The sequence below is a fragment of the Octodon degus genome, unplaced genomic scaffold, assembly GCF_000260255.1.
Source record: "Octodon degus isolate 3935 unplaced genomic scaffold, OctDeg1.0 scaffold00019, whole genome shotgun sequence".
In the NCBI taxonomy this organism is placed as follows: Eukaryota; Metazoa; Chordata; class Mammalia; order Rodentia; family Octodontidae; genus Octodon; species Octodon degus.
In genome coordinates this window covers 21213589-21227635 of record NW_004524595.1, presented here as the reverse complement: position 1 = coordinate 21227635, position 14047 = coordinate 21213589, and the positions used below count along the sequence as shown (strand labels likewise).

At 34.9% G+C, this 14047-nt stretch overlaps 1 protein-coding gene across 7 annotated transcripts in view; it reads left to right on the top strand.

Moving 5' to 3' along the window:
* Clock (clock circadian regulator) overlaps positions 1 to 14047 on the top strand; it is a 191857-nt gene that overhangs the window by 117293 nt on the left and 60517 nt on the right. For 6 of the 7 annotated variants that reach the window (XM_023710915.1, XM_023710913.1, XM_004627517.2 and 3 more), the window contains 3 exons: positions 305 to 453; positions 5097 to 5188; positions 13224 to 13313. In XM_023710915.1, the coding sequence (XP_023566683.1) occupies positions 305 to 453; positions 5097 to 5188; positions 13224 to 13313 (331 nt within the window). Of the gene's footprint in view, positions 1 to 304; positions 454 to 5096; positions 5189 to 13223; positions 13314 to 14047 lie in introns of those variants that run through there. The other variant, XM_023710916.1, reaches the window with a different exon arrangement.

Genomic DNA, 14047 nt, shown 5'->3' with positions numbered 1-14047 from the left:
ATATTAATATTTATAAGCTTATGACTTTCCAAGCCTTGGTAAATACTAGATTAAATAAGATTTGCTGTGTGTGTGTGTGCAGTTTGTTTTTGCATTTTCATAAAAACATGTTTGCCAAATGCTTGATATATTCAAGTTTCTCTAGTGATAAACTGAGATGAAAAATTAACAGATACTGTTGGTAACCTAGGAAATATTTATCTGTCTATACAGTTGTACAGTGTCATGTCAAAATTTAACATTGTAACAAATGATTTGAGTAATTAAATGAATTGTTTAAAAACTGCTTATTTTTTTCCCTCAGGGTATCTAGAAACAAATCTGAAAAGAAACGTAGAGATCAATTTAATGTTCTCATTAAAGAGCTGGGATCCATGCTTCCTGGAAATGCTAGAAAGATGGATAAATCTACTGTTTTGCAGAAGAGTATTGACTTTTTGCGAAAACATAGAGGTGAATATTTTTTTTTGTAAGACTCTTCCTATAGAATCTTGGCACAGATTCATAGAATTGAATATTTCCTCAACTTTTTTTTTAAGAGAGAAACCATTTGCCTTTTACAGAAGTTTCTTGGTACAATCTTTGTTTCATTCAACAAACATTTAGTTAGTGCCTTCTATAGTCCAGATCTGTGTGGTGCAGGATAATGCTCTTAGCCTTTATACAACCCAAGCTGGGGGAGACAAGCATGCAAACAGATAGTTATAGTACAAATAATTATGAAGTTGTTGATGCTTGTAAATTGTGACCTTGCAGTGGGAACACAGAGGCAAAGAACAGGTCAGGGATGGCTTAAAATAGTTTATTTTGGGGCAAGGGCTATACTGCAGCAGGGCAGCACCTTCCTGGCAAGCATGAGGTCCTGAGCTCAGTTCCCTACACTAAAAAAGAAAGTTCATTTCAACAGTCTTTCTTTTAGATTAAACAAAATAGCATTTCACACAAAGGAGAGAACATGTTCAAATGCAGAGACACAGGGGACTTGTATCTGGAACATATTCATGTTGGAAAGTTAGGGGTATATTTGAAAGAAAACAGCCAGATGATGTTAGGACTTTATATGTCACTTCAAAAAGTTATTTAGATTTATATATAGGAAATAAAATACTTTTAAAGTACTTGTTCTTCAAAGGAAATCACCTTGACCCAGTCGAGGGTCATGAAAATATAAAGGCAGTTAGAGGCATAGCTCAGTAGTGGAGTGCTTACCTGACATGCCCAAGGCATAGGGAAAGAAAGAAAATGTAGAGACTATGAAGTGGTTCAGTGGCAGAGATACTAGATTTTAGGAATATATAAAAGGAGATTTCCTTTTTCAGATGCAAATAGAATCACAGAATATTTCTAGAGGACAGTTAGTAGGAAGTGCCTCTTTGTGTCTCCCCAGCTCGCTGGGTAATACATTCCTAGACTGTTTATGTTCTGCCATTCTTTGAAATTTTGAAGTTCTTTTTCAAAATTGTTTTGAATTCTCTTTGAAATTGAAAATTTCAGTTGAAATTTTGAAAAATTTTTCCCACTTTAATGATACCACTTACCCATTCCCTATAAAGCAAAAAGTTTTTATCTTGTAGCTCAACCTAATGTTCATCTCTGTGGAACTGGAAATTTGGTTCATCCTGCATTGGCTTGCTTCCATTAAATTGTGTCACTTTCCCCTTTCTCAAATGAAATTGTCTTCTTCTTTCTTTATATATTCTCTAAATGTGACATTTCTCTAGGGCTTATTCTTGTGTTTTTGATCTCTACTATTTCACTTGGTTATTTTATTCTGTGACTTCAGCTTTTGTGTCTCTGTTAAACTACCATTGCTTTATCTTCAGAGAGAAAAATTTCAGCTTTGTATTTATAGATACTTCTTTTGCCTGTCCCTGCAAAGTCAATGCGTCTAAAACTGAACTCATTTTCATTTTGTCCAGTCACTTACCATTTTATTGCCACCACTGTCATTACATTTTACCTTCAAAATTATTTTCAGAAACCTCAACACCTCTTATTAGAAGTCACATTCCAAAAAAAAAAAAAAGAAGTCACATTCCCCTAAATCAATGAATGCTTTAACATTGTAGGAGTTGAATAAATGATTGTTGAATGGATATTTCTCCCTAAAAATAGAGGGTTAATTTTTGTATTAAGTGTATTTGTTTTTCAAAATTGGATATAAAACTCTCACAAAGTAAAATTTATATTAAAAGGGATTTCTTAAATACTATTTTAAAGTAGGCCTGTTTAACTAAACTTGATTGGTCTTTGCTTCTGGGGGGATTTTGTGATTTTTTTTTTTTAATTTTATGTGTTTTGTACAGGGTCTCACTACACAGCTCAGAGTCATAGTGATGCTACTGTTTCACCCTTCCTGGGACTATAGGGATGTGCCACCACAGCAGGTCTTGATGGCCGGGTTGGCTTGGCGTGCCAGAGGCAGAGCCAGCCCAGCATGTGGTATCAGGGATCAAACCCACCTCCTTGCGCTTGCCTAGGCAGGCACTTAGACTGCTGAGCTATCTCCATGGCCCTGGTCTTTCCTTCTAGATTTAAATCATTTTTCCTAAATGTGTATAAATTTTAAAAACATGACTAGTCCACCACAAATCAGCAGCTATACTTTTTAATTATTTTCATGTTACAGCATAGGCATTTATAATACAAGTTTTTCAGTGACAATTTAATATGCTATCTTTGTATATCTGATAAAAAATCAGCAGAGTTCATACTTTTTATTGCAAAATAAAGTATGCTGTATAGAGTGTAACCTAAGTCATAAATTTTTATTCTGCTTAGTTGTAATATGTCTGCATTTCAAAATAGGAAAACATTTGTTACCTAAACAATTCAGATTGTATTATTTATAAATAACTTTCTTCACTAGATCTATGAGAATTATATGGCAAAATAAAATAGTAATAATTCTGATAAAATGTATGCCCCATGCCACATCTCCAAATTTTGGACCAGCTTCCTACCACTAAGAACATGTAGAAGGATACTGAATAAGTCGTTTGGGCATATTACTTTGGGCATATGAAGTTTTTGCTCAGAATTTTAATTTTGTCTCCCTAATTAATTAAAAGTAAGATTGGGAGGAATTCTTTTACTTATCTTATCCTGCAGACTCACAGCTTTCTTACTAGATATCACCATTTGAACGGAATAATCTTTATTTAATCTGCTTGTTCTTACTAGTGTCTCTAGGAAGCAGTCTCAGGTTTATGAGCCATGAAAAGCATTAAATATGGAAGCTTCATAGAGGATGGGGGAGGAAGAATATTTTTTTCTTTTTTTAAAATATTTTTATTGAGAAATAGCAAAGAGACAGCTTCACAACTGATTACTAGTACATTTTCAATAATTAATACATTGCATATTATTTTCTTAGTGGTTATTCATTGTACAAGATGCAGACCTGAAATCCTGTCTCAAACACTATTAGAACAAACCTCTCTATTCATTAAATTAAGAGAATGGAGCTGTATATCTATCCTAACTATTTTGAGTATACAGATACAAAATGGTCATTCATTTGCATCCCCCTTTTTTGGTTAGTTTTGTCAGAGAAGGGCATTCCATTGTCATTTAAATACTGTAGGTACATGAATTCAGCAAAATATCTCAATATAGTCCAATAGTCCAATAATAGTAGTGGATTTTCCATAAGACTGTCAATGTCCAAAGTTGTTGATTTGAGCATTTTACAACTCATCATATTAATATGGCTTTACTTTTTATACTTTATTTTCATACTTTTCTGCTGGATGGTTAAGACCAAGATAAAGCAAGATGTATATAACAAGAAACGTAACTTTTGTATTTGACAAGGTCAGTCAAATCCCCTCAGGGATTTGTTCTAATGGTGTTTGTAAATAGGATATCATGTCCACATCTTGTACACCAATTAACCAATAGGAAGAATGTATGCAATATGTGAATTATTGAAACTGTCCTACCAATTTGATTTGAAACTGTCTCATTGCTGTTTGTTTATCAATAAAATTATGGAGGAAAAAAAAATCCCCTGAGGATTTAACCTCAAACCCTATACCTCAGTTTGTAGACCCTTTGTCAGTGTCAGCCATATGCATGAGTCATGGCCATTGCTTGACAAATTTGCTCTCTGTGAAAGCTTGAGAGAATGTTTTCTCTCCATGACTCTCCTTAGGCACATGCTACATCATCGATGACTTTCCTCTGTGACCCCAAATTCTCCTTGATCAGAAAATTTGGGGCACAATTGAGTTACAGGATGTTACAGTACAGGTTCTCTTATTTCCTGAGTCCTTAATGACCTTGAAAGGCTAGGGCCAAAACGTTGGCTGTCCTTGTAGCCCTTCTTTTTCTTTAATTTTTGGTCTGCAAACTTAAGTTGTTAACCCTCCAGAAGAGAAGTTTAATGATACTATTATCCTATAACATAGGCACTTGAGCTTAACCTTACTATTTGTCTGAATATCAAACATCTTAGACATAACATAAAACAGGTATTTTCCATCAAGTATTGATATGTTAAACTTTGAGTCCGGGGAGGAAGAATATTACCAAGAGGCCAAATCTTATTTTATTTCTTTTTGTGGTACTAGAGATTGATTTGGGGACTTTGTGCTTGCCAAGCAGGTGCTTATGCCATTGAGCTATCTCCCTGGCCCCAAGAGGCCAAATCTAAAGAGATAGCTTCCTATATAAACTCAAATATTTCCTCATATCAAACAGCATCTGGTGTCTTTTTTTTTTTTTTTTTTTTTTTTTTTTTTTTTAGGGGAGGGTCTACAGGATGTTCAGGGTCTCACTACTAGATCTGACTCGTAGTGATCTGCCTGTTTACAGCCTCCCAAGAGCTGGGATTGCAGGCGTGTGCCACCACACCCAGTCTCAATTGCCATCTCAGTGTGCTCCCGGGGTAGGCTGGCACAGCAGGCTGAGGGATCGAACCTCCGGCCCCTGTGCCTGCTTGTAGGCAGCACCTGGTGTCTTGCTATGTAAACCAATCAACTTTAGTCCCTGTCATTCTTATCTTTAACATGAAGGGAAAGACAGCAATTTGCAGGATTTTTGTGCTCTCCCACTGGTTGGAGTATACCACTAATGTGTCAATCTATTTACAGAAATCACTGCACAGTCAGATGCTAGTGAAATTCGACAGGACTGGAAACCTACATTCCTTAGTAATGAAGAGTTTACACAGTTAATGTTAGAGGTATGTCCAGATTTAATTTTTGAAAATTCTCTTTTCCTCAAAAAAGAAATCTCAGGAGCATGGTTAATTTTAGCGTGATTATAGCAGTAGTATTAATATGGGAGTCTTTAATTAAAATGAAAATGTAATAAGCTATGTATATGTTCCATTAATACTGATCAGAGTATTGTAAGCTTATGATACTATGTAATAAAGTAGCTCTAAATTTTCATATTTTTAGTATTTGAATCTTTTGATGTGTTTACTAAAAGTAAAAAAATTGTATCTACTGGGTTCTCCACTTGAGACTATACCAACTACTTCTAACAAAAAATAGAATACATTTTTACATGTTAGATATTATTAAATATATCTATTTCAGTCCATATGAGCTGCAATAAACTGTATAGCTTGTGAAAAATTTATTTCTCATAGTTCTAAAGGCTAGAAAATCTTTAAGATCAAGGCACCAGAAGAATTCATGTCTGGTGAGAGTTCTTGAGTCCTGGTTCATGAATAGTCATAGTGTGATGGTATCCTTGTGCGGCAGAAGGGCAGAAGAGCTTCCTGTGCCCTCTTTCATAAGGACACTAGTCCTCTTTAGGAGGGTTCCACCCTCATTGCTCAGTCATCTCCCGAAGGGCCCACCTGCAAATATAGTCACATTGGGGATTAAGTTTCAACACAAGATTTTACAAAGAGACACTCAATATACAATAGGTTATTTTTTTAATGATATATTAAATATGCCTAAAATAAAAATAACAAGTATTTGGAAAATCTAAAAGTGAAATATACTTTGAAAGGTAGCTGTTCTTTAGACGATTTTAAAAGGAAGTGAGCAGATGTTCTTCTGTGACCAAATTATTTTTAAAAAATGATTGAGACTTTTTTGTTATTGCAGAAGTGGTACTATCTTATACAACTTATTAAAAATTCACAAATTTTGAATCACTCTTATGAATTTTACTTCTGTACTTTTTTTTCCTATACACAATAACACAGGTCTCATCTGTATATATAAAGTATGCAGAGTTTAGTATCAAATTTCCATGTAAATTTATAATAGGAAATGGGTAGCTTATTTTGGAGGTAACATTTAAGGTCAAGAAAAATAGGTATATAAAAGAGAGTAGACATGGAAAGATTACAAGACTGTAGTTGAGATGAAGAATATAGAGATTACTCATTACTATATATTGGTCTCCATCTTGTCTGACTTTATTATTTTAGTCTTCAAGCATTCAACTATTATGTGTATATATATATATATATATATATGATACATATATAATGACTGTGTCTCAGATTATCTTTGTATGTCTACTGTCTTTCTGTGTCTGAAGCCAGGTAGTCTTTATGCAAAGTAATGAGGTATTTTTCTGTTTATACTTTTAAGTAGAACAGCTGGATAAGTACATGTGTTTTCAGCAAAAACATTAACAAATGCAAATTTGTTAAGAGTATAACTATATTTTAAATATCTAATCATATACTTTAAAACCGAAATACTGAGGAGTTTTCGTGTATTAATGAACTCAATGAATCCTCACAACCATATTAGAAAGTAATTAATCACTGGTATCTGTGTGTTAATAATAAACAGTGTTGGGCTTTAGTACTTCTTACTTCAACATATAGAAATCAAGGAACAGAGGCGTTATGAAACTTGCCCAGAGTGACACAGCTTGTAAGTGGCTCAGTGGAATTCGTTATAGGGCAACTGGTTTCTGATCTCATTCCTGCAGCTCCTGTACATGCTGCCTCTTACCCAATTTTTCTTTTTAGTGAAAATTAGACAGGCATAGTTACTTGGCAAGGGAGATACCATGATCATGAAAGTTAGACAGGCAAGAAACTTGTAGCTCTGTGATAAACTATTAGTTCTTTAAATTAATGGGTTATTTCCTCTAAAAGTGTTTTGATATTAACAGAAGTATTTGTTTAGGTACAAGTAATGTGAAAAAGTCTACACAAATTAATGTCTACAACAAAGAAAAGAACATCCAATTTTTATTTTTATTGTATAATATTCTCAGTGCAGTGGTTTAATAAGATCGTCTGTGTTAATAAAAATGCTCTTGTTTTATTGGTAAGAAAAAATTCTCATAAATTAAAAAAATTGTGTAATACCTGTTTTCATTTATAACCTTATGTAGGTAAGTTACCTTCTTATGAATAAGCTGAACAGAAAAATGTTATCTTCAAAATTTTCTTCATAATGTAAATATTTTCATTAATCAACAAAGCCCATGTACATAAGTATCAAGAAGAAAAATGAATGAAAGTTTCTAGAGATGACATTTTAAATTCTTAAAAAATTTGAAAATATTTTTTCATGAATACTCATAGATTTTAAGTTTGCATTCCTAAAAATGCTCTATGTGTGTGTGTGTGTGTGTGTGTGTGTGTTGCTGGAAATCAAACCCAGGGTCTTGTGCATGTAAGGCAAGAACTCTGCCACTGACCCATATGCCCAGCCCTGATTGCACTTATTTTTAATGTCAAGGTTTTTTATTTATTTTATAACTACTACATATACAACCTGACATATGTTAAGATTTATGTGTACTTGTGTACATAAGATTTATGTGTACATATTCCATGCTGAGTCCAAATATTTTCTCACATTTGATTTTACATGCTTAAAGTCTTTCCAAATTGCTGATTAAATATGGAAAAAAATGATTCACAAATAGAACTGGTTTTGTTTGGGTGAAATTCATTTGGGTAGAGCATAACCTAGTTGTGATTTATGTGGTTAATTACACTGATTAGATTACAAATAAGCAGAATACATACCATTTTCAGCAGATTTTCTGATGTAGGCTGTATCTTTGAATGTTAGAACAGCTACCGACAAGTAGAAGGGATTAGATTATTTGGCTCAAACTTAATTGTAATGTAAAAAAGTTGTTTCTCCATTGTCCGATAGATAATTAATGGAAGAACTAAAACCAAGGTCTTAAAATTCACTTACAACTTATATGTTGGCTATCTGTAGTCTTCCATTGCCCCACCATCACTACCTTGCATCTGTTGCCTAAGGAACTCTTGGAAGACTAGGAATAAAGACTAGGAATAAGCAGGACATTTGGAGGAGTTTGACCTAATCAGATCTTTCTAAAGTCATCTGTATGTGAAGTCATCTTCTTTTTTTAATTTATTTTTTAATTGAGAAGTAAATATGAATGAGACAGTTTCAAAGCTGATTAATAGGACAGTTTCAATAATCAATACATTGTACATTGGTATCTTCTTAGTGGTTACCCATAGTATAAGAAGCAGACAGGATATCCTATCCTGTCCAAGCACTATTAATACACCTCTTTCTTCTCATTGAATTGAGCAAAAGTAGCTGTATATTTATTCTTACTATTTTGTATATATAAATGCAAAATGATCTTTCCTTTGTATCTTTTTTTTTTTTGTGTGTGTGTGTGTGTCCTGTCAGAGGTGGATATTCTATTGGCATCTAAATACTATAGTTGTTTGAATTCAACTAAACAATCCAACACTATCTAGCAGTCTATAATATTAGTAGGTTATCCTCAGAAGTTATTGACTTGAGCCTTTTACAGCTCATTGTATTAATATGGCTTTACTTTATATACCTCGTTTTTATACTTTTCTGCTGGATGGTTAAGACCAAGATAAAGCAAGACCTATATGACAAGAAATTTAACTTTTATATCTGATAAGGTCAGTCAGGTACTCCCAGGATTTATCCTGTAGCCCTGTAGATCCTTTGTCAGTGTCAGCCATGAGGATGAGTCACAGCCATTGGTTGACCAATTTGCTCTGTGTGAAAGCCTGAGAGAATGTTTTTTCTCTCCATGTGACTCTCCCCAGGCACACTCTACATCATCAATCACATTCCTCTGTGGCTCCATAATCTCCTTGATCAGAAAATTTGGAGCACAACTGAGTTACATGTTGTTACAGTACAGGTTCTCCTATGTCCTGAGTCTTCACTGACCTTGAACTTTACGTCCTTACAGAATATGAAGAAAAAATAATCTTATAAAAGTAGAAATAAGCATTAACATATTTTTACAAAGAAATTTAGAAATCTAACCATACACAGAATTGTAACAGGATAGACCTGTGCCATTGTTTTTGCTTATTTTTATGTCTTTTTTTTTTCAATTTATTACCCTTTAAAAGAAAAAAAAAAGCCTTTACTAGAGAGACATTATGGCAATAAATGGTATGTCATGACAAGAAGTACATATTTAGAAGACCAGGATGGCAGGCACTCTAAGCATGACCCTTCTATTACACATCGCCATCCTCAGTGCAGCTGCCTGGCTCACAGGCACCATCATAGACAGTTAGTCAGGGTAAGAATCTCACCAGCCAACTGCTAGTCTCAAAAACCTTCTGATGTACCCCAGGATCACTGCCCCACCCATCTCATGCATAAAAATGTATGGCTTTGCCCCTGTCACGTTTCCCAGCTTTTCTCCTTGTCCACTCCTCATTGTCCAATCCTCAATTTCTTGCTTTCCTTTTATTTGTGTTGTAACTTTCTATATGTAATTCCTCTTTTAAGTTCGTATACTAGGGAGACAATATCATATTTCCACATGTGGGTCTGGTTTATTTCACTTATATCTTCAAGTGGCATCCACTTTAATATGAAGGCTTCGAGTTTATCATTCTTTATAGCTGAGTAATACTCTGTTACATAAAAGTACCACATCTTTTTCAACCGTTCCACATGTGACGGGCATCTTGGTTGTTTCCAAGATCTGGCTATCACAAGTTGTGCTGCTATAAACATAGGCACACGTATATCCCTATGAAATGATGTTTTCAGATCCTCAGGGAAAATTCCCAGTAGAGGAATAGCTGGTTTAAATGGGATTTCCAGTCCAACTTTTCTAAGGAGTCTCCACACTGATTTCCATAACAGTTGCACCAGTCTATACTTCCACCAACAGTGGAGAAGGGTTCCCCTTTCCCCACAGCCTCTCTAACATTTGTTGTTGATTGATTTCTTTATGATAGCCATTCTTTCTGGAGTGAGAAAGTCATCCTCTTGTAGCTCAAAGCTTTCCAGTAATCCACACAGGATGGCGTGGTATTATATGTTAGCCTCATCCTTGCTGGAAATTTACGAAGAACTTCTCTCCCTGTCCCTAGAACTTCTGTTGCAGGCTTCCCTAGACTAAATAGTTACAGTGGGTAAGATGTGAATTCAAGGAATTTTAAGCAATGAACCCTTTGGCCTTAGTCATAGAATGGGGGGGGGGGCAAGATAAGATTCAATCTTCAGATGAGGAGGTTGTTCTCTTTCTTATTCTTTCACATCTCTCTAAATCATCCTCTTTAAGGCACTTTTAGTTTTTGGTATTAGTTTTTTTTACCACCTACCTTCATGGAAAATTATATCCCTATATTCAAAATATGTCTTCTGCCCTCATTCTTTTTTTATATCAAGACTTTGGCAAGATGCTGTTGGAAACTTTTCTACTTATTCTCTGCCTGCTTTGAAAGAGGGGGAAAGTAGGCTTTAGAAGTAGAAGTAGGATTAAGTTATTTATAGAGTTTTACTTTCATTTTTTTTTTCACAGAAGAGAACTTTACTTTGCTTTCTAAGCTGTATTTAAAGTGGTATGACTTAGCTTCATATGAGAAAAACATTTTTCTTAATATTTTTGCCCTATTGAAAGTAGTAGTAGTAGTAGTAATAAATGAATAACACTGGTATCATATTAGTTTTTGTTTTAATAATTCATGAATTGGCTTACATTCTAAGATTTCTAACCACTCTACACCCCAAGTAACTAGAATTGGGTAATAGGCATCTCCTCAGTATGAGTTCTTTCTACTGTCTACCACTGTTGGAGTTGACAGTTTCTGCATATTAAATATTTATTTAGAATTAGAGAAATGTTGTTTTCACTTCCAGGACCCTAATTTATATACTACAGTACTTTTTATCACACATAGATTAGCTGTTTCAGATACCAGGATGACTAAGATACACATAGATCTACCAAAGGTTGCTCTTCTGACAGAAAGTATAGTTAAATGAGAAATTATTATCAGCTTCTCCCTGGACCTTCTTTTAGCCAGCATTTGTTGTGTTGTTGTTGTTGAATGCATTCCTTGATATCTGGTCACCTTAAAACTGTTGGGCTTTCTTCCTTTCTCAAGTGCGTGAATGAGTGGGTTATGATAGCTTTTGGTCATCTACTCATTGTAAACACTTTGCAGTTTGAATCACCTTCCTATTGATTAACTGTTCTAAAATCCACCAAAAGTTGTTTCTTATTTTGTTTCTTGTCCTATTTGACTAAATATACTAAATTATCCTTCTCACCAGCCTTGTCGTATCCTCTTCCATTTCCTTCTTAGCAACAGTATATTCTGTCTTCTCCAGTTTTCTTATTATCCCTATATGGAGGTCATTCTTCCAAGGATTGTTTATCTTTCACATACTGCTTCTCTGTTTAGAAGTTATTTTTCCAACTGTAGCTTGGGTGCCTAGGGTTCTCAAAAACACTTTGAAAAGTATGAAGTATAGGGTTGCTTTATTATTAAGCCATGTATCCCTTGCTCCAGTATCTGCTTTGAAGATATTTGTATTTCTCAGTGCTTTAGTAATTCTTTCCGTCTTTCCTATTGCTGCTAATTAATTCACATTTTAAAAATTTCCATAATTATCCCAAAGGCTATTGAGACTTTTCTGACTCATTTTTTTGTTCTTTCTAAATATACTTTATATACTTCAAGACTATTCTCATTGCAGTTCGGCTCCCTGTCCTAAAATCTACTGGCTTCCTGCTGTGTAGAGAAGAAATCCTTTAAGTTTTTGTTTTGTTTTGTTCTGTTTTGTTTTGTTTTGTTTTGTATTTGTAGGGAAGGGCCTACAAAGGTGTTCAGAGTCTTACTTACTAGATCGTACTCATAGCGATCTGCCTGTGTACAGCCTCCCAAGACCTGGGATTACAGGCGCGCGCCACCACGCCCAGTCTCAGTTGCCATCTCAGTGCAACCCAGGGGTGGGGCCTGCACAGCAGGCCCAGGGATCGAACTCCCAGCCCCTGCACCTGCCTGTAGGCACTTTAATCCACTGAGCTATTGGCCAGTCCTCTTTTATTTTTTAAGAGCTGAATATATTTATTGTGGGAAAGAACACTTCTATTCAAGAGAAAGACAGAAGGGATCCAGGTGGGTTGCCAACGAATCTGTCTTTTGTAGGGCTTTTTATAGAGCAAAACTGTGAAGTGAAGCAGATCTAAGATGGGGGAATATGGGAACTCACAAGGTCAGCATGAGGTGGGATGAAACTATGGTCAACCAGTAAGATTAGAAGCACAATTGCTTAAGTTAAATTGATTAAATCAGGATCAAATGGGGAGGCGAGCCATGTAGCAAGAAGGCATGAATATGGAACAGGGTCTCTTCCTGTAGGGGGTTGAGTTAGTGACTCTTCCGGAAAGACTTTCAAGTTTTAACCTGGTATTCAGGGCCTTTCCTGCTATGGTCACAGCCTAGTTTTTCCACTTCCGTTCCTATCACTCCCTTCACTTTATTCCTTATGTCTCTCCTTAGCCTTCCATCAGACATTTGTGTGTTAACAAATGCAAAATAATAATACAACAGTATGTTCTTTTGTTTGCTTGAGACATTCTTGGTAGTGTGTGTGCTTTAGAAATATTAGCATTGGGCTGGGGAGATGGCTTAGTGGAATAAGCACTTCCCTGGCAAGCACAAGGGCCTGAGTTCAATCCCTGGTTCTGGGAAAAAAAAAAAAAAAAAAAAAAAAAAAAAAAAAAAAAAAGATAGATTTGATTGATTGATTAGCATCTTTAAGCCATACTGTATATATGGTTGGGTTTTATAGTATACATGGCAATAAAGATAGAACATTAAGTCCGTATCTTTAGAAACCAGCTATCCAACAGGAAGCTAGGAAATAACTTTGTACCAGAGTGATCTTCTCCCTAGAAGCACTTAAAAATGCACAATCTTGTCTTTTTTCTTGTTTCTGTCCTGTGAAATACTTTTTTTTCATTTAACTGACCATTATGTTTAATTTCAGGCTCTTGATGGTTTTTTTTTAGCAATCATGACAGATGGAAGTATAATATATGTGTCTGAGAGTGTAACTTCGTTACTTGAACATTTACCAGTAAGTATAAAAATTCTGTAATATTTTTGTTCTCTTTTTTTTTTTTTTTTTTTTTTTTTTTTGTCCAAATGCCTTCAGGGCATATTTGGGGGGATCGAACCACAGCAACCTGAGCCTGACAGCTTTATTGAAGCAGCCACTTAAAGAACTGAGCTAAGGGGCAGGCCCCCATATTTTTGTTCTTTAATGTCTGCTTTAAATCTTTTAAAGCACTAGGAAGTGGACCTTGTACAATGTTGAACAATACACAAAGAGATGAAAGCTCACAAGTATGTCTTTGCTTTTAGTGATTAGTTGTGACTACTTAATAGTCAGCTACCCTTAAAGAACCTTTTGTTCTCCCCTTCTGTATTCTAATGCTAGCTTTTTAGTGTTTCCTTATTAATTGGTTTCATGAAGGTGTTACAACCCAGCATATCAAATTTCTACAAAATACTTGTTGCAGGTAGGAGAACTCATACATAATTTCCTCAAAAGAATGAATTATATTAACACTAAAGTAATCAATGCAGAATTTGAATCAATTGTATGAAAATGGATGTACCTTGAGACCATAGTGTTAAGTGAAATATATCAGACACACAAGCTTAACTATCACTTGGTTTATCTTGTGTGAGAAAAAGAAAAATGGGGAAAAAAAAAAGGAATCAAGAATAGAGAAATTTGGGCTGGGGAGATGGCTCAGTGGTCTAAAGCACCTACTTAGAACAAGCTTAGCAAAGCACAGGGACCGC